Genomic DNA, 21,144 nt, shown 5'->3' on the forward strand with positions numbered 1-21,144 from the left:
TACTCCCTTATAAACAGACCTTGTCCATTTGCATTTGGTGATATTAGGGGTGGTGTGTTATGCCCCCTTGCTACATGCCAATATGACTCTAAAGTTCAGCAGCTATGAATTCTCAAAAATAATACACACAGGTCCCACTTTACGAATGTTCACTGTGCAAAAATTCACCCATGCAAACACAAGGAATTTGTACCCAAACCTCACTCTATGCACTGCAGAGTCTGTGGTTTGGAACACATTAGAAATTTCCCAATAGGAATCAATGGAACTCATCAACTCATTATGCGAACGGAACTCATCAACTTGCTATGCAAACACTTGTCTAATGAACAACTTCCATTGTTTTCATAAAGCAGGACCTGCACATACAGCTTCATAATGTGGGTCAAGAAATCATTCTTGAATGTTGCCTTAGGAATGTATGTTCTTGACATGCTAGTTTTCTACAAGCAGCACTTTTTATTTGGGGTTGATATCCAGCCATACAGAATCCACCCCTTGTGTTTTGTAGTGTATGCATTTCAGCTTCATGTTGTGCTTCATGTTATGGAAAGGGATTCCAGATTGCTCAAGGCTCTGTAACTTTGCTGCTTATGATTGCAAAGGATTAATGAGTAATTCCCCAATGAGGAGACAGGTAGAAACATGATTAAAAGTTGTATGTTCCAACTTATGTCTAGGAAGTATCGTATTGTGTCGAGGAATATATGAATGCATAGAGCTACTTATTTATGTATCTCCATATCCAAGCTGGAATCTAAAGAGGCTTTAATAACTACTTTAGGATTTTGGAGGGGTTTGGGTGGGGTGCGGGTAATGGAATGCAGAGTGCCTTTTTCCTTGGGAAGTTACACAAAAAAAGTTCTGGAACAAATGGGACCGTTCTGATTTGATATAAGACAGCTTTGCGTGTTTATATAGTTTAACTGTGGATTTATGTTGCCTTTACGAAATGGGAACATTGCATGCACATACAAAAATGTGGATCTCTGTGCAATTTTTGTTTTTAAATTAAAAATGCAACTCTGGTCTTTTTTTCCCCTTTTGGCAGGTGGAAAAACCAACGAGCTCACTCTTCAAAACAATGCAAACAAAGCAATTATTCAAGGCCTTATCCCCGATCAGGGTTATACGGTTCAGATTGTGGCGCTTGCTAAGGATCAGGAAAGCAAAGCGGCTCAAGGCCAGTTCCGAAGTATGTTTTCTCTCCCGTTATCTCCGTTTCTCGCAGGGCTTTGCAAGTAGCTGGTTTTCGAGATGAGCATTTGAAATGTGTTTTGCAAAGTGGAATGTGTGCTTTCTTGCCTGTCATCACACTGCAGAGTCTTGGAATCAAGGATCCAAAGTAGAAAAGAAACGCCCCCAAGGCTGGTGCAGACATGGGGAGCCAGATTCAACAAAACAGTTGTGTTAACAGGAGCCACTGCAATGAGTCCTGCTAGTGCAACTGGGGCTTACCCCCCACTTCCAACACAACCCGCAAATCAGCTTGGTGGAAGGGCAAGAGAACCTCCAGAACAGTGTGTAGCAGGAAAAGTGGAGAGTTCATTCCGTCTGGCAAGCAGAAATGCTTGTGATTATGGAATGATAGTAATAGTGTGACATTGATTTGCACCCTCTAAGCTCTTCCCTGGGCAATGCAGCCATACCTTATTTAATACTTAGAGAACTCCAGCTTCTCCAGTTCCAGCTCATAGCTCCATGCTTTGCATGTTCCAAGTTCAATCACTTACACCATAAAAAAAATGAGGATGGGGAAAGTGATAGTTTAAAATACTAACTAATAAGTGGTGGGAAAGACCCCCTGCATAAGGCTCTGGAGAACCACTGCCTTTGGGGAAGGCCCATAGCTCAACAGTAGAGCTACGTAGAGCAACATGCAGAAGGTTGCAGGTTCAATTCCCAACATCTCCAGCTAGGGCTGCCACTGTATGGGCCTCTGGAGGGCTGCTGCCAGTCAGTGTAGACCATACTAAGCTAAATGGACCAACGTTCCCAATTGGTATATGGCAGATTCTGTCTTTCTTATGTGCCAATCACAGTACAGTGGTACCTCGGTTTTCGAACGTAATTCGTTCCGGAAGACCGTTCGAGTTCTGAAACATTCAAAAACTGAAAACTCAATAGCCGACAGCTAAGGCACAGGATCTTGCACTCAGTGGAAGCCTCGTAGCATGTTTGACTTCCGAGGCATATTCAAAAACTGAAGCATTTACTTCTGGGTTTACGACGTTCGAAAACCGAAATGTTCATCAATGGAGATGTTCAAAAACCGAGGTACCACTGTACATAATACGGAGTCCTAAGGTACCTGTGTGAGTTTTCCCAACTCCAGACACCGATCTTAGAAAACTCTGAGCTGGAGCATATACTAGGGTTGCCATATTCCCAAAAGTGAAAATTCGGACAAAGTTGTTGAGCCTTTATAATTTTATTTTATTCGGTTGAAGTTGTTGAGCTTCTTCAGATTTTTAAAAGGATTTTACAACAACAACAAATCACCCCCCTTGACAATTCTGCACAAAAATACTCCTGGGCACCATTTTCTTTCCCGATTCCCGTCAGATGTAAATCAGGGTACAGGTGGGATCCAATATGTGTGGTGTGTGCATTTGCTCAGAGATTTTGGTAGCCTGTGACATCCCTGACGAGCTCACAGAGCAGGCTCTCCTTTTCTATAACCGAATGGTGTGACTTGGACGCTTATCTGATAGGCAATCCGATCTTCCCTTCCGTGTCTCTGCCTCTTGTGGGGAGTGCTCTCTCTAGCTCATTTCTGTGCCCATTGGTGGGTCAGTGGCAGTGACCACGTGTTTGCCCCTAAAATATACGAGTCTGGACCTAGAAGGAAACCCTGTGTCCATTGGCAGAGGCTTGATCATTGCTGATGAAGAGAACCTGGACCAAGCTCTCTCAGAGCCATTTCGCAACGTAACTGGCTGTATTACTTGATATAACACCCCGACGCAAGAAACTCGCCAAGCCACATGCTGCTTTAAAGTTAAAGAGCAAACTGTTGAATGGTTGATCCAGGCTCTGAGTTATTAGCTGTGGTTGTTTTCAGAGTTGCTTAATTCCACCGGAAAAGCAAGGTTGACAGTGTGATTTAGAATGCAAGGCTGACAGTATATTCCACAGCTTGGCTTTGGTCTGTTTTTATTGGCTGCAGCGAGACATCCTCATGGCAGCATAACGGCTTGTCTGAATGAGATCAGACATCTTGTGCCTCTCGGAGCCCGCCTTTTCTGTCTTAAATGTGGATGTGGTGTAAATGAGAAAGAGTTCTGTGGGCACCTTAAAGACTGACATGTTTGCCATGTCATAAGCTTTTGCAGACCTCAGTTATCCTGTGTTGCAAGTAAATATGTACACATAACAATAATAATAATTTATTATTTATACCCCACCCAACTGGCTGAGTTTCCCCAGCCACTCTGGGTGGCTCCCAATCGAGTGTTAAAAACAATACAGCATTCAGTATTAAAAACTTCCCTAAACAGGGCTGCCTTCAGATGTCTTTTAAAAATAGGATAGCTGCTTATTTCCTTGACATCTGATGGGAGGGCGTTCCACAGGGCGGGTGCCACTACCGAGAAGGCCCTCTGCCTGGTTCCCTGTAACCTCACTTCTCGCAATGAGGGAACCACCAAAAGGCCCTCGGCACTGGATCTCAGTGTCTGGGCTGAACAATGGGGGTGGAGACGCTCCTTCAGGTATACAGGACCGAGGCCATTTAGGGCTTTAAAGGTCAGCACCAACACTTTCAATTGTGCTCAGGAAACGTACTGGGAGCCAATGCAGATCTCTCAGGACCGGTGTTATGTGATCCCGGTGGCCACTCCCAGTCACCAGTCTAGCTGCCGCACTCTGGATTAGTTGTAGTTTCTGGGTCACCTTCAAAGGTAGCCCCACATAGAGCGCATTGCAGTAGTCCAAGTGGGAGATAACTAGAGCATGCACCACTCTGACGAGACAGTCCGCGGGCAGGTAGGGCCTCAGCCTGCATACCAGATGGAGCTGGTAGACAGCCACCCTGGACACAGAATTAACCTGTGCCTCCATGGACAGCTGTGAGTCCAAAATGACTCCCAGGCTGCACACCTGGTCCTTCAGGGGCACAGTTACCCCATTCAGGACCAGGTAGTCGCTCACACCCTGTCCCCCCAAAACAGTACTTCTGTCTTGTCAGGATTCAACCTCAATCTGTTAGCTGCTATCCATCCTCCAACCGCCTCCAGGCACTCACACAGGACATTCACCACCTTCACTGGTTCTGATTTAAAAGAGAGGTAGAGCTGGGTGTCATCCGCATACTGATGGACACCCAGCCCAAACCCCTTGATTATCTCTCCCAGCGGCTTCATATAGATATTAAAAAGCATAGGGAAGAGGATGGAACATGGTTGGCACTGGGAGGAGGTGGGAAACAGTGAAGTCAGAGGGAAATGAAATGCTAAAAGGTAGACACAGTGATAAGTGTCTTCTTAACAGTGGTAATTCACAAAAAATAAACACAATTGTGTTGACAACACAGGAATACCAACATCGGTAAGCCAATTAACACATGGAGCATGATGAAGAATGTATTACCTTGTGAAACGCCCCAAGATCTTTTGATGAAGTGCAGTATATAAATCTAATAAATAAAATAATTCCCCCACCAACCCTTACCCCAAGTGTAGATATACTTGAAACTCAGGATAACAGGACATACATCTGTTAGAGTAGACTGCAGTCCACAAAAACTTAATACTTTGTTAGTCTTTAAGGTGCCCTGTGACTGCTTTTGCTTCAAGAGACAAACAGCAACTCACTGAGAAATGTGGTATATAGTTAACATTTCTTAAGACCACTGAGATTCATCTTTATTTTAGCAGCTGATTCACATAAATATTATTTTTCATTTCATTTCTATACCGCTTTACATGTTTTAAGATCTAAATCTCAAAGCGGTTTACAAGGTACATTAAAACACTGAAGGAAAACAATCCACAATAAAGCAATACTGAAGAAAGTATACATTCAAAGCAACAGAGCTAACAGGAAACTAAAACACCATCTCAAAGATTTCAAAATAAAACATTACAAAGGAGGTCAGCTACAAAATTCAGATTTAAATGCAGCAAAGTTTTTTTCCTACCTTAAACATTTCAAAAGAAAACATTACTAAAGGAAGTCAAACATAAAATGCATATTTAAAGCAGCCTGAGTAACAAGAGAATAAAATAATGTGTGAACAAACTGGAGTTTTACGAACTTGTGTTTGCAAATTAAGTGTATGGCGTATATCCTCACTTTGTAACCAAGGTTTGGTTGTGATGCCTTTAAGAGCGTTTTTTCACTAGCAAGCCATAATATGTGAAAAGGCCCAAAGGAAGGATGAAAAATACAAAAGGGGAAATGTATAACTGACAGATCAGTAGCATGACTGAAAGAAGGCCATGAGCAGAACATGATTTTTTAATAAGATGCAGCCACCTCCTCCCCAACAAATGCTTTTAATAGATGGCTTTTATTAAGTCGGTTACACAATAATAACGGCATGGTCTTGCTGCAGTATAATCCGAAAGACTATATTTAGTTTTCCACATTTTAGGAAGACTGTACAAATTGGAGAGGATTCAGAGGAGACTGATGACAACGGTTTTTTTTTGTTTTTTTTTAAAGAATTCAGAGATATAAGAAGCATCTGAAAGGGTTGTTTCTAGTCTAATGAAGAACAGATAAGGGTAACATTAAAATAATCTGGCACAAACGCCAAGAACCATTTTTCTTCATTACAGTTTGGAAAAAAGACAAGACTTTCATTAGCACTGTATTCACTATTAGGCAATAGTTAAGGGGTTGGTTTAGGTTTATAAAGCCTTTTAGGGTTTAGGTACCTAAAATAATGCTCGCTACCTTTGTCCCATTGCGTTCTCTGAATATTCAAATCAGTCATGCCTTTTTGAGTTGGTTCTCTGCTCACCAGATTTGGACATTATGAACGGCTCAGAGAGAGGAATTTGTGACATCTGTCCCACAAGTCTGGGACTCCGGAAGACTCTTTTCACATGGGCTGGCCTTGGGTGCTAGAGTTAAGCTCTGTTGTATTCAATGTCTTGTGCAGATTGGGACTCAGTCGTGCATTGTGCTAAGCGAGACAAACCTTCGCTGACCTGATGCCTGCCAAATGCAAATTCTGCTCATTTTGCTGGCGAACCGTTTATTTTCATTCCTTCCTCCTTCTTCATCATCTTCTTTTTTAAAAAACTGTTTTATTCCATTTTTGCCAAAAAATTATTTGGCAGCTGCTATGGACCCAAAAGAAGCCTAAACATTTTAATATATGTAATGTACATATGTTGGCGACAACAGAATTCAAAATTAGAACATGGGAGAAATGGAATGCAAACTGCCTCATGTAGCACAACATGGTAATGTCATCTAAAGAAGCCCATTTTATCACTGGGGCGCAGGATTTGTTATGCTTAGGTGTTCCTGTTCTAACTCTCTCCACCTTTGCAGTTAAAGATATTGAGAAGAAGAAGGAGACCTCAGGAAAACCCAAGGTGAAGCCCCCCATCCCAACGAAGGATATTGAAAGTACACAACTTCCAGAAGTAGAAGGTCAGAGTTTGTGGGGAAAGCAATGTAACATGGCAATGTTTTCTAAAACAGACCACGTTGTAATATACCGTACTTTCCCGTGTATAAGACTAGGGGTTTTTTTTCTTTTAAAAGTATGCTAAAAAGTGGGGTTTGTCTTATACATGGATACATAGGGCAGGCATTTGATTGGTTGCTGCCACGGCTGACAGCGGCTATTGGGCGTGTTATTGGTGGCTGCGTCAAGGCCTGGTGTTGATTGGCTGTTGCTGCGGCGATTGGGAGGGCGATTGGCAGCTTCTGCTGGTGAGGGGACAGATGAGAGGCGGATTTGAGATGTGTGCATGATGAGCGATTTTCGGCAACCCCCCCCCCTAAAAAAGCTGAACAACTCTGGGCAATCTTCTGTAAAAAAAAGCTGAACAACTCTGTGCCATCTCCCCCATTTTCTTAAATTTTAGTCCATACATTGGGGGCATCCAATACATGGAAAAACATGGTACATTGTGAGCATTGTTGCAAGCCAACATTTCGTTTTGTTCTGTTTCAACCATTACTCACACCAGTGACTTTTTAAATACACTGTTAATTATTATAAGAGCAAAATGCTACACATCAGTAACGATAATTTATTTTGGTTCAGTTTCAGTGCTCTGCACACCTGTTAATTTAGCAGCGAATTTAGGAGTGGTGTTTGTAAAAGTAGAGCTGTGCCGCAAGTCTACATTCCAATCTGAGCATGGTCCACCAGATGTGGAGTTGGGAAGTTTTCTTCAAATTGTGGAAAGGACCAAAATCCTCCCCCATCCATAGACTTGGCCAAGCAAGGTTAGGATGTTGGGTTGTCCATTAAGATAAAGACCAACCTGAATGTGTCCTTGGAAAACAGCATGCTTAACTCCATGCCAGTCAACTCTCCCCGATACATAAGCCTTGGGCAAGCAAGCACTTTTGTTGCGAGAATGATGTCATTTTCTGATTAACAAACTAGGTTTGTGAGGGTAATGGTATCTTTGTGTGCCAGTGTAGATTACGTTTATAATGAGACATGCTTTGTGCTTAAATAGCTTCTGGGAGCAAATCAGGTATTTTTTCATGCTATTATAGAATTCAAAACACCTTTTAAAAAAAACAGCATTCCAAAGTAATTAGACCCCCATTAGCAGTAATTTGCAAAGAATAAGCACATGCAAGAGCCTAAGATTTCCAACCTCAAGACTTCTGAAATCCTCTGTCTTTTCAGGTTTGTATGCTGGTGGGGAAAATTTGTCCTTATCTCTTTTATTGCATGCTGGAGAGAGTCTGGCTTATTTTTGGGTTACCATTAAAAAATACTTTGCTTTTGAGCAGTATTGGTCATACTAAAGTGTCAAGTAAGTATCTTAAATACAGAAGGAAAACATAGAAAGATGTGTCCAGAATCCATGCCAGAGACTTACTAAGGATTCACTACCCAGAGATATGTCCATCAGCCATTATTTTAGATGGATTTAGGAAGTAATCCAAACTGAAGATCCCCAGGGAATGAGCTGATTCTGGAATAGGTTAACTGAGCTGTCTCAGCCATAGATACTGCAATTTCATGACATATCTTTAGGAACCAGGTGAAAACATTTCTCTATAACCCGGCCTTTGGCTAATTAACCAATATATGGCCTTTGTGTTTCTGGGAGGGGGGTAGTTTTTGCTTTATTATGTATCATGTGTTCTCATTTTGTATTTCTATGTTGTGAACCACCCTGTGATCTTGGGATGAAGGCCGGTATACAAATAATAACAATAATAATAATAATAATAATAATAATAATAATAATAATAATAAAAGGTTGGCTCAGCTGGAAGTAGCTCTGCTCCTGAACTGAGTTTTGAATACAGGTGAGTTACACTGGCATAATTTAGCTGAGCGTAAATCAGGCTGGCTTCCTATAGTTTGGATTGCTCCGTCAGACTAGTCCTAAGCACGCTTACTTGGGAGTAAGCTCCATTGACCCCAGTGGGATGTGCTTTCTGTGGGAATGTTAAGGGATGTGGTGGAGGATATATTGTTTAAGATATCCTGTCCCAACTTGTGTTTACAAGTTCTATAATATCTGCAGAGTTAACATTCCCTTTTTAGCACACACACAGCGGATAGCTTGCACAGACTCGCTAGAGTCATTAGAAATATTATCCTGGTGTCTTCCCCTTTTAATCCATCTTTTAATAAGACACTACACAGTCTTCAGTAAAGTATAAAACGTTTACTCACAAGAAATCATCTGTTCACACAAAGGATCCCAGAGGCAGACTTAAAAGTTACTAAACAGTATACATGTGGTGACTATCTCCTTATGGGTGAAAGTCCCCCTTTTCTTCTCTTGGCCTAGAGCCAAGGGTGCATCTTAGTAATGCTGCTGTTAAGATGGCAATGAGAGAGAGAAGACTGAAGAGACAAAATGGAGGCCCGGCCTGTGGTTCTTGAAGGAGAGGCCGCACCCATCTCAAGTTACATACAAGGAAGTTTTGTCTCAGTCCAGGAAGGCAGGAAGTTCTGGCTGGAGGACTGAGACAACCTTTATGTCTACTCTAGCAAAAGTTGTGTTTGACTGCTCCTGTCCTCTTTTCCATCCCACACTTTCAAGTATACATGCATAGCACTGCTCTCTAGGAACAGGGTGAGGGTTACACAGATTCATGGCGAATCGATCTATCAGTGGCAAAGTGAAATCTCCTTTTTAGAGAGTTAGTATCCCTTTGAATGAATACTACATGCTGGGGACAAAGAGAGGAAAGTAATCGCCTTTATTTAGTCAGTATTTGGAATGTAAAAGGTGAAAGATTTATACGATCTGAAGAGGAACCAAAGTATACACCACCCTTCAGAATGAACATAGCCCGGTCGATTTATGAACAAAAACATAAAATGCAGAATAGGTTGCGTAATAAGAGCAATGAAATTGTTCAGCCCTAGAAGGCTCAGAGGCTCTCTTTTTTTTGTAGCCGCTATTGGAAAGCTAATGATGAACGTTGACCTGGACAGGTGAGTCCAGTGCTGATGTCCTGAAAGGCAAATGGTTTCTTTACTAATGACTGGTGGGAGCTCCCTGGAAATGTAACCACGGTTTATAGAGTGTTCAATCATCAAAAGAGTCTCTGTTCTTCTGGTTTCTATCCTCAACCTTCCCTGGCCAGGCACTTAGCTTCTCTTCACGCTTCCCCAGTTTTAAGCTCAATGGCTCATTAGTCCTCTCAAGTCATTTTGCCAGGATCAGCTGCTCTCTTCAAACAAGAGTGCGATTCCTTCGGTCGCTTTCCTGAGCTTCGCCGCGTTGAAAAATCTTTTCTGTGCAAGATAAAAGGGGCAGTGGGCTCTTTCTGCTCTCACCGTTCCTGAGTACACGTGGCATGAAACTCTTAAATGCCTTTGGTGCCTCTCCAAAAAAGCCTTTTCTGTTGCCTTGTGTCTGGTTGTCTTGTCATGGTTCTCCAACTATGTTGCTCCAGTTATTTCGGTGGAACAAGACTTAACTTGGCGGACAGCTGCAGGGGCTCTGAAGCGTCAGTTTCATTTAGAAGTTGTACAAGTTCCAATTTCTTTTTGAAGACATATAAAAATGTTTATGGGGGGGGGTTGACTATCAGTGTGAGACTTAGCTATATTCTTTAGGCCAAGGAGTAATAATTCTGTTTAAAGGACTTGCCCCTGATACTACGATGCCGGCACAACATAAACTTCTCTGTATGGAAAAGAAATCAACATATGTCAGTGTATTTATGGCTGTTTCTTTTCCACACGCAAGCTGTGGAAAAAGCAGTGTGATGGAGAACAGGGATGGGGACCCTGTGGTCTTCCAGGTGTTGCTCGGCTGTTGTCGGATTTCAACGGTATCTTGAAGGCTTCAGGTTTGCCATCACTGGAACAGAGACTAAGGGCGGGCACACCCAACATTTGCAGTGTGAAAGTATTCTCACATGTTTATTCATATGTCTGGTCCATTGGTGAGTTGGGTACCTCACTTGCGTGTGAAGATAGGCTCCACCGGATTGAGTGGATGAAACTAATGGTGGGTTCAATGGTCAAGAGGGCAATTTCTGAATGTGCCCTAGAGGGAAGTGAGGGGCAGATGGGGCTTGCCCAGCTAGGAAGGGAGCCCATCTAGGAGAAGGAAAACTCTGATGCTAAACCTGCTGCTTTGATTGAATTGTGCACCTTGCCTTGAGATCATTTTTGACAGAATAATAATAATAATAATAATAATAATAATAATAATAATAATAATATATTTATATACCCTGCCCATGTGGCTTGGTTTCCCCTTCCACTCTGAGCAGCTTACAGCATATATAAAACATAGTAAAACATAAAACATTAAAAGTTATCAATACATGGCTGCCTTCAGGTGTCTTTTTTATCTCCTGACATCTGAAGGGAGGGTGTTCCACAGGGAGGGCGCCACTACCGAGAAGGCCCTCTGCCGGGTTCCCTGCAACTTTGCTTCTCGGAGTGAGGGAACCAGCAGAAGACCCTCAGAGGAGGACCTCAGTGTCCGGGCTAAGTGATGGGGGTGGAGACGCTCCTTCAGATGGTGAGTTATAAACATGTTATTAAGGTATTCATAAGTGATCTGGAATCATAGAGGAAGCCAAGTTCATAGGTTGATGACACCCAGTTTTTCAGAATGATTAAAACCTGGGTTTAAAAACAACAACTAGACAATAGCCTCCCGGATTCTCATGGAGACCTCAACACATGAGGTGGGGTGTATTAACCCTTCCCTCCCAAACAAAAAAACACTTCTACAACCATCCCCCCAACCCTTTGCACAGTTAGTTTTAGAAAAAAAGCTCCCATCTATGCCAACATGAGTTTTCGTCCCTGGGTGCTAATTACACCACGGGGAAGGGGAGAGATTTTATTGGGATTGTAGCTAGAGAGAGAGTCCCTTTGTGCAGCCATTCCAGTAACAATTGTGTGTGTGTGTGTGTGTGTGTGTGTGTGTGTGTGCAGAGATATAGCTGAATGTAGTACAGTCAAACCTTGGTTCTCGAATGGCTTGGTTGACGAACAAATTGGCTCCTGAATGCTGAAAAGTAAGTATTCCTGTTTTTGAACGTTTTTCGGAAGCTGGATGTCCGATGTGGCTTCTGCTTGAGTGCAGGAATCTCTTGCAGGCAATCAGAAGCCGTGCCTTGGTTTCCGAATTGTTTCAGGAGTCGAACAGACTTCCAGAACGGATTAAGTTCGAGAACCAAGGTTCCACTGTACATTAGGCCTAACACGTCATTTGGACTGTTGCATTTCTGAACTGCATGTAGGCTTCCAGGAAGGAGCAAGAGGGCCACTTTTTTTCGAAGCAGTATGTCGATTTTTTTAGTCTGATCTAGTCCTCCTGTGCACTTAATGCTAAGGTACCCATTGAAAGGATAGTAACTCCTCTCCTTAAAAAATTAAACTATAGCGAAACCTTTTCATCTGATTGGCAAGGATATAAGTGCCCTCAGAAAGATTACAGAATGACAGAGCTGCAAAAGACAATCTTGGTTACCGTACTTGTTGGGGTTTCCATTTAAATTAAAAGGAATTTAATCTAAGCATGCACACACAAACACGCGCATTCAGGTAATATATGCCCTAATCCCAGAGGAAAGTAAATGCTCTGATAACATTGAGAACAAAATTGACAACCCTTTCTTGATCATTAGAATAACATATATCAGTATGAGAAAATTTTGATCTAGCTGTGTGTTGTTTGGTACGCTTTTGCGGTGTGTAGTATACAGAAAATAAACCACTAACTTCGCATTGTTGTATCCTTGAGCCATTATCTCTGTATATGTACACTTTTTGTACTCTCGACTCATTCTGTTTCACAAATATGTCCCGTATGTACGTTGCAATGTGTTGCTTTTTTCCTGGCTGCACAGAGTCCCCCTAGCCAAATTTCATAAGTAAAGAAAAGAAAACGCAAGATATATCTTAAGACATCCTTCACATAGACTAAACATCTAATTTAAGTTGCCAGCTTTTAGTGGAAGGCTGGACTTGATATGTCCATTCACCCTTGTGTTTAAAGCACATGATAATACTTGTCTCCAAAGAATGTTGTCAGGCTTAATTAATTTGTTGTTTGCATGTCACAGAGTGCCCATAACTACTTCAACTGTCAGATGGATCGAGAGAAAATATGCGTGTGAAAAGTAACAGTATCAGTGAAGCAGGTTAATGCACTATTAGTATCTCTCTGTCTTGTAGACAAGTGGATATGTTATTGTAAGTTTACATTACTATTACAGCATGATAAAGTGTGAATTTTTTTCAGGCAGAAATATCTGCCGTAGTTTTGCCACCACCTGCCTGCCCTCTGGGTGCTGAACTTTGAAGGAGGAGGGAAGTAACAGCTAAGGTCAGTGCTGCCAACGGTTCTTTCTATGCCTGGGGCAGGCTCAGAACCTCCTCCTGGAATCAGGGCCACGAAAATCACACTTGGGGTGTTGTGTGTGTGTGTGTGTGTGTGTGTGTGTAATAGGCGGCAAAGGGTTAAAAGTATATAATAGGAGTTATCCTTCTGCTGACCCCTGTGAGAGTCATTAGTAAAAACTGAAGGGAGAGAAGAATGTGGACCTCGAGGAAAACTTCTGGTAAAATTCCAAGGGCTCATGGCATTCAATCTGCCTCTGCTCAGAAACGCTTCAAAAAGAAAAAAGAAAAAAAGGTTTGCTGGTGGCTGCTGTCTAATCGGCAGCTGCAGGCCAGAATTGCATGTCTCTGATTCCCCCCCCCCAATCTTTTCCCAGCCAACATTATTCAACTCTGGAAACTACATTAGCAAGCAGAATGTGCTGTGCTGTGTTAGGATGCAGGCACAAAGCCAGGGAGCATGTGCTAGTCTGTGCCGCTCTGCATGGCTGCTGCCTCCATCAAAGACCAAACCAGGTGTGATGTGAATATTCGGCAACTGTTTTTGTTTTTTGTTTTGCAAAACTGAAACTTCTTCCCTTTTTTTTTTTGCAATGATAAAAAATGCAGGAGGCAGGAAGTGACTCTGGTTCTTTTTAATTTATTTTTAATTGGTTTTACATATAATCACATTACGTGGCATCATATCCTCTTATTTTATCTCTTTGGCTCAACTGAGCCTAACGACTTCTCCCTCCCGTCTGATGGTTTACAAAAATTAAACCTTACATCTTTACATTTCACTTCGTTTCCTACCCTTGTTATATCGTTACCTAAAATATTATATTATTCAACCTGGATAGGTAGCAGTTTCATCTTACAAATCTTCAGATAACCCTGCTAGTGGTTTTAACTGCTTACAGTTGTCTTTCAAATATAATATAAATTTGTTCCAGAAGTGACTCTGGTTCAGGACTGCAGGACACGAGGAAAGGGGAGTTAATCCCCTGCCCTATCATTTTCCTACTGAAAAGCACCCACCCCTAAGGCTGCTATTTGCTTTCATTGGTAAAACTGTGATTATACCCCACTGGAGGAAAGGAACATATTTATTATTTCAGTGGGTTGGACTAGATGGCCCTTGGAGTCCCCTTCAATGCTACAATTCTACAATCCCCATCCATTTTGTACCAGTTTTCTGTGCACCTGGGGGCAGATTTCCTATCCCTCCTGATGGGATTTGTAGTCCAATACTTAGGAAATACCTGGATTAAGGTGATTAATCTTATTTCAATTTTGATCAAGTTGATATTTTTTTTTGAACTGATTCCTTTTGCAATCCTAATGTTAGAAACAAACAAAACTCTCTGTTGGATCTTTAAACCAATTCAGGATTGTCAGTTGTTGTTCAAGGGTTGTGAAAAGTTAGTGTTGGCAACATTCCGTAAGTTTACAGTCTAAACTTTGAGTTAAACATTCGCAGCAGTTTATAAGAAAACTGGGAAAGAGAAACATTAATTAAAAACAGCATCACACAAGCTGAAGCGCTTGCAAGAGGCAGTTGTGGCTTTTGTTCCAAGGAGGCTTTTGCTTTAGATTATTGCCAAAAGAGACATCTCACGTATTTAATTGAAATACAGCCCACAAAACAACAAGCTCCGATTGGAGCAGCGGGAATTTATCATGGCTCAGGGTGATCTATGGTAAAATGCAATTAGAAGGACAAAATACAACTACATTAGTTTCACTACCTAGTAAGAGGGATGGACAAATCTGGCAATTTCGGGTTTTTTCTGCTTCCCATTTTTTTCTAGTCTTCAGTTCAGTTTGCTGCGTTTCTGCATTTAAAAAAAAAATCGTTGCAAAAAATAGTATTTTAGTTCACATTTCTCCCAACATGGCCTCCCTCATCCCACTTGCCTGCTTCAGTTTCTGCCTCCGGTTCCAGACTTCTCTCTGCCACAGACTCTTCCCGCTCACCAAGCCCTGTTAACCTCTTCATCTTCCAACACCTCCTCTTCTCCCTCTGACCACTCATCGTTCTCCCACCACCACTCTGAGCCTTCTTCCCTTGGTTGTTCCCCAACTGGTCCCTCCCATGATTCCTCTACGTCCAACAAGTCCGTGACATCTTCTGATGTAGGCCAGTCATTTCTGGCTTCCTTCCTCTTCCAGTCTTGACTGACCCCCCCTCATGGAAAAGTGGTGGTGCAGCCCAGGAGCATGCAGAGGGAAATAACCCAGCTAGAAGAAGAGCTCTCCTGGATCAGACTAAATATTTGCCTAGCCGCATATGCTTTTTCCAACCAAGGCCAAGCAGCTTGCTTCTGAGAACCCCACATGGAAGCAATAGCCCTTGCCCACGGTGCCTGGAATTCAGACAAAACTTGTCTCGGTCTGGAGGATCTCTTTAGCTGTCCTGCTTCAATATTATTTTCACTTTGCAGCCAGGTGAAAATGCACCTCTTTGTCCAGGATTTTGAGCTGAGGCGAAATGCATTGAAGTTGTGTTGCACTGTGTCCTTCTTCTCCCAAGCGAATTTCATTGGCTGTTATGTGGACAGTTCAAGCACCTACCTCCTGCCCTGCCCTTCTGTATTATAAATAGATGGCCTCCTGTCCCCAACTTGAAAAGAAGAAGAAATATGAAGGGCTTTGAAGACCCAAGTTTGAGTTGGAATCCAGACTAAGAAAACCAGTTGGACGTAGAAGCTCCACAGCCTCAAAAAAATATTCAGTGGATTAATGGCCTCTTTGCTACGCTGACTGTTAACAACTGCGCATCAGTTCAGTCTATAGATATTTTTTAATTCATTTTACAAAAAATATTTGGGATTCTTTTCATCTGTCTTTAGGCGAAGCATTACCCATAAATTTCGAGGAGAGGGAAGCAACACTTTATTCTGGACTGTATACGGTAACTCCTTTTTGGAAACTGTGTTGATAGCTATTCAGCGCTTGGTACTGAATAACGGCCAATTGCAGCAATCAATGAATGATTAGTAAAACCAGACCATAAATCTTACAGTGGAACCTTCTCTTATCTACATGCCAACAAAGAGAAAACAATTATTGCCCTGGTCGTCTTTCTCTAGAAATCACATATTTAGCAAGCCGCTATCTTTGTGGAGGGTCATACCCTGACCAGAATTTAAAATATTTATTAACACACACCACAGTGCAGATGGGCATAGTATGAAGACATCATCAGGGATGGAAACTCCTGGGGTCCTCTAGATGTTGTGGGACTCCCGAGTCCCATCAACCACAGCCAGCATGGTCAATGGTCATCATGGCATTGTGGGAAAGATTATGGGAGTTATAGTTGCAACAATATCTGGAGGTTCCTTACGCTTGCATTAGAGTGTCAGGTGTAAGTGTTTGGGACCAGTGACCGAAGTAGCTGTGTTTTCTGCAGTGCTGTTTTTTTCTAGGAAGAGAGGTGCCGAAACTCACCGTGAACACCTCCCTTGTTCTCTTATAGTGGCAATGGTGCCCACCCGAAAGGTGCTGGAGCTGAGTTCCGATGGGTTCTGGCTGGGGGGAAAAAGCCCTGGTTATCTGTAGGAGAGAGAGCCAGTTTGGTGTAGTGGTTAGGAGCGGCAGACTCGTAATCTGGGGAACCGGGTTCGTGTCTTCACTCCTCCACATGCAGCTGCTGGGTGACCTTGGGCTAGTCACACTTCTCTGAAGTCTCTCAGCCCCACTCACCTCACAGAGTGTTTGTTGTGGGGGAGGAAGGGAAAGGAGAATGTTAGCCGCTTTGAGACTCCTTTGGGTAGTGAAAAGCGGGATATCAAATCCAAACTCTTCTTCTTCTTCTTCTTCTTCTTCTTAGGAGTGTCATGGACTGGTTGGGCACAGAGGAATGGTGGGAGGAACCAGTTGGGTTTCCCCCAAGGGAAGAAGGCTCAGAGTCCTGGGATTGGTGGTGGGACGATGATGAGTGGTCAGAGGGAGAATACTGGGAGAAGGAGGTGTCGGAAGCTGAAGAGATCACAGGGTTTAGTGAGCTGGGAGAGTCTGTGGCAGAGAGAAGTCCAGAATCAGAGGCAGAAGCTGAAGCAGGGGTGGAAGGAGGCCAGGAGGCAGAGATGGGTCAGGCTGGTGAAGCGTCAGGGGTGTCGTCCCCCCGCCTGCTGCAACAAGTTCCCTACCCCTTTCTTTCCCTAAACCAGAAGAGGCATGAACAGGGCAGAGGAGAAGTTAGCTTTGTGCAGGTGCAATCTCTGATTGCTTGGGGGAAAACCCTGGAGAGGAGGGGACTTAGACGACTGTGGAACCTTCAGTCTCAGCAATTGCTTCATGGGGGCAAGACCTACCTGAGATGAGTTGTTTTGCTCATTAGGCCTGACACTCCTGTGCAGATCCTGCTTTTACTAATAAAGAATTAATTTGCTGCTGGCTTGCTCCTGTCAAGGGGGTCGCAGGTTCAATCCCTGCTATCTCTTATTAGAAAGGTTTCCAGGTAGGAATGCAATAACAGGGGGCTAGTTCACTCAAGCAATCACTTGTGTCAAGGTAGAACATGCTGTAGATAGCATGCCTTGGGGTCATTTGTGCAGTATTGATACAAACCTGTTTGTGGGTCAGCTTGTGTTATTCATTTGACACATTCCGATTGAGTAGCTCCGTGTGCCAGAATTTTGTTTGTGCAAACCACCAGTTTGTGATCGCTGTACGGTACCACTTTACTGTTTGATAGTGGATTAAAAAAAAAAAGATTTTACATGACTTAAGTGGGATTGACTTTAAAACGTCAGAAAGTGCATTTTTGAGGTGTTTAAACAAATAAAAAACAAATGCTTCTGATGAAGATCTTTTCTCTGTTGTATATTGTATATAAATCTGCAGTTTTTGATTTCTCACTATTGTCATTCCATTCTAGGATCTCTCAACGCCCGATGATAAGTTCAAGTGAAATGCTAGGAGAAAATCAAATATATAAACTTAGTGGGTGTGCGGAAGTAGCAAATGTTTTATGAATAGAAGCTTTGAACAAGTTCATTGCAACTGCGAAGAATTATAGATGTTCCAGACTTCTGTGGAAGCGCAATATGATATGGGACAAAGTCACTAATGCTTGGGTGTTAATATAAATCTTGTGGGATTTAATAATGGCTTGCTTTGTTCTGATAACTTTTGAAATTAAATATTGTGAGGAACGCAGTTGTAAATTTTCTCAGCTCCTGTCATTTTGCAAAATGATTTATATCACCATGCTGAATTTATTTCTTCTGCATAATTGTAATAGCTTAACACACACCACACCAATTGTAACTATCTTAAGAAGCAGATCATTCTGAGCTAAGAATGAGTGAATTCCAAAGTTAGCCTACTTTAAAAATGTGTAATGGGAACATGAGGGATTTAATGCTTCGATCCACAGCACTCTTAAAACTGAGTAATTAGATCTAAACCATTTTGCTCCTAATTACTTGAGTTGGAATACATGGGTGGAAGCAAGTATTTTACCTGGTCCCATTTCTTACTGATGGGGTAATTCAATTTGATTGAAGTACGATTCGATGCATTTGATCTGTGGGCAATCCTATGGCAAGGTCCACTGGGATGAGCAGTTTAGGATACAGTGAGTTGCCAGCTTAGGTGGTTGATTCTCAAACTCAGCCTGCATTACCTGTTCTAACCCAGCTCAGCCAAAGATTTAATTCCCAGAGTTCCCTGGGAAGAGGGATTGACTGTTAAGTGTAGCTAACAGGTTTCTGTGGCAGAAGCCACGACTGTTTTAAGTGGCATAACACTGATCTAAATGTATCGGGTAGAATATCAGTGTTTCCCAAACTTGGGTTCCCAGCTGTTGTTGGAACACAACTCCCATCCTCCCTGGCCACGGGTCCTGCTAGCTAGGGATGATGGGAGTTGTAGTCCAACAACATCTGGAGACCCAAGTTTGAGAAACAGATGGTGCCGTAGTTAGGCCTATTCATCTTCAACTGAGCTGAAAACAACCTGTTCTCCAGCTTGGTCCGCTTATCCCATGAAAAACCATCATTTGGGTAGCAGGACCAGAGAGATCCTGCACTGAAACAAGCATGCCAATTCTGTGTGGAGCTCAGCATGAAAAATTCACTATTTGTGGGTAAACCAGTTTTACAAACCCAAATAGCCCACCTGCCTTTATATGAAGTATTGCACCAGGTTGCTGACTGGTTCTACAATGGTTTCGCTGAGACTCTTTTTCAATGCAATGGAATACACGGACCAAGCTGGAGAACAGGTTGTTACAGACAGAGCAGTAAAAATAAAGGAAGAAAATATACATGGTTTAAAAAGCTGCTTAGGATGTAAGCCTTGCTCATCAGCTCCACTCTCATCACTCTGATCCCTACTGAAATTAATATCTTTAGAATGGCGTCATGAACCTTCCTATGAGCTTCACTTGAGTCTCACAGTCGCACTTCTGGTATTTATTAATTCTTCCCTTTTCTTCCATCGCAGCATGCGTCCGCTAAAATTGTGAAAATGAGATCATGTTTACTTTTCTTGCATCAGATTATCCCTGTTGTATACCCTAACTGCAATTGCACACTTGCAAACTGATCCGGTTATTGTACTTTATTTAACCTGTTGTGTGCTGTAAGTGTCTGTAACAAAAACATTTTCATTGCAACACGTGTTTGTGTATTTGCATTAGCTTTTATGTGCTTGCATTGTTGTTATCTATCATCGTTGCTTTAAAAAAAGAAAGAAAGAAAGAGATAAATTGTGATAAAGACTGGCGGCTATTGCCTCCATTTCCAATGCCCTTCTGCACATCAGATTGCATCTACTGTTTTCAATATAATGCTGTGTTGACAATGCTGCATTTTGGAGATACTGTAAGGTGTTAATAGTTTTTATTAAGTGTCCTAGGGCTGCATATGTATTGACCTTTCAGCTGCTGTTGCTCTTATATTGCATTTGACCAACTGTGCATGTATTTCATTCTGATTTTACTTCTGTTTACTTACTTAACAGGCACCTGTCAGGTGTCCCTCTCGTCTGCTGTCCCTTTCAGATCCATCCACTCGCCTTTATTTGTTAGAAATCTTTGCATTCTCAGCTAACTTGAGGCTCAGTATTATAAACTGGGGTTTCAAGGTCATTGGGTCATACAGAAGAGCAATTCCTTTGTCACCTGCAAGGGACTTGCCCATTAATATAACAAGGCCATTAACTAGACTAACAAGAAGGCTGCTCTTGCGAAAGTGCAGCTGCTGACCCTTACAATGAATTGCTGTTGCTTTCTCCCCAACAGGTTCTTGAGAAGGTAGAGAATTTCTGCAAGCCTTCCTTGGAGTCAAGAACTCTGTTATATGTTTACAGAAGAGTGTGTGTGTGTGTGTGTGTGTGTGTGTGTGTGTGTAAAATACTTCTGTAAACATATAATAGTAAACACACACATATATATTAAATATAATATTTTAAAAAGGAGGAAGAGGGGGGAAAACTTCCATTGGGAAATTTTCATGGAGTAAATTCTTTCGTTTGCTGTTTTGTAATTGGCAGAAAACCAATTTAAATGCAAAACTCCAGCCATCGCAGACATAGTGATCTTGGTGGATGGTTCCTGGAGTATTGGCAGATTCAACTTCCGGCTTGTGCGTCTTTTCCTGGAGAATCTGGTTGCTGCCTTCAATGTTGGATCTGAAAAAACAAGAATAGGTAATATTTCAAAATGTAGTTTGTGTGTGTGGCGGGGGGGGGGGGACTCAGCCCCTTGTGACTTGAGTTGCTAGTTCTTTGCATCTGCAGGTTTGTCTGTGTTTTTGTTATTTGCATGTCATTAGCAAAAATATGGTGGCAATTCAAACTCTCACTGAAATAATGGGCGAGAACATTATACCCTCTAATCCCGCCGACTATCACCAGGGATGATGACCGCATGAAATATCTACTGGTGGATGCCAACCCCTTGGTTTCATGTGGAGTGGCCATCTACATATTACAGGCCCTGAAACTCAGGACCACCTTTTAGGCCAACTTCCCTTAGCCTTAGTCTTATGTATATTCCCAACATGGACACTGTCGTCACGCCCACTAGTGTTTTTTTATTTTATTTGTTTTAACCTGTACGATTTTACTTCCAATTGTTTTAACTGTATCTGTTGTATTCTCTGCATAATCGTGTCAGGCTACTGCCTAGTCTTTTACTATGTGCTATGGCCATAGGGCTAATG

General features: G+C 42.3%; 1 protein-coding gene across 1 annotated transcript in view; it reads left to right on the forward strand.

Moving 5' to 3' along the window:
* COL14A1 (collagen type XIV alpha 1 chain) overlaps window positions 1–21,144 on the forward strand; it is a 133,946-nt gene that overhangs the window by 19,933 nt on the left and 92,869 nt on the right. Inside the window, exons 4-6 of the mRNA XM_033155795.1 lie at window positions 1,052–1,195; window positions 6,508–6,609; window positions 20,474–20,629. Coding sequence (XP_033011686.1) covers window positions 1,052–1,195; window positions 6,508–6,609; window positions 20,474–20,629 — 402 coding nt within the window. The remainder of the gene's footprint in view (window positions 1–1,051; window positions 1,196–6,507; window positions 6,610–20,473; window positions 20,630–21,144) is intronic.

Source organism: Lacerta agilis, chromosome 7 (assembly GCF_009819535.1).
Source record: "Lacerta agilis isolate rLacAgi1 chromosome 7, rLacAgi1.pri, whole genome shotgun sequence".
Lineage (NCBI taxonomy): Eukaryota > Metazoa > Chordata > Lepidosauria > Squamata > Lacertidae > Lacerta > Lacerta agilis.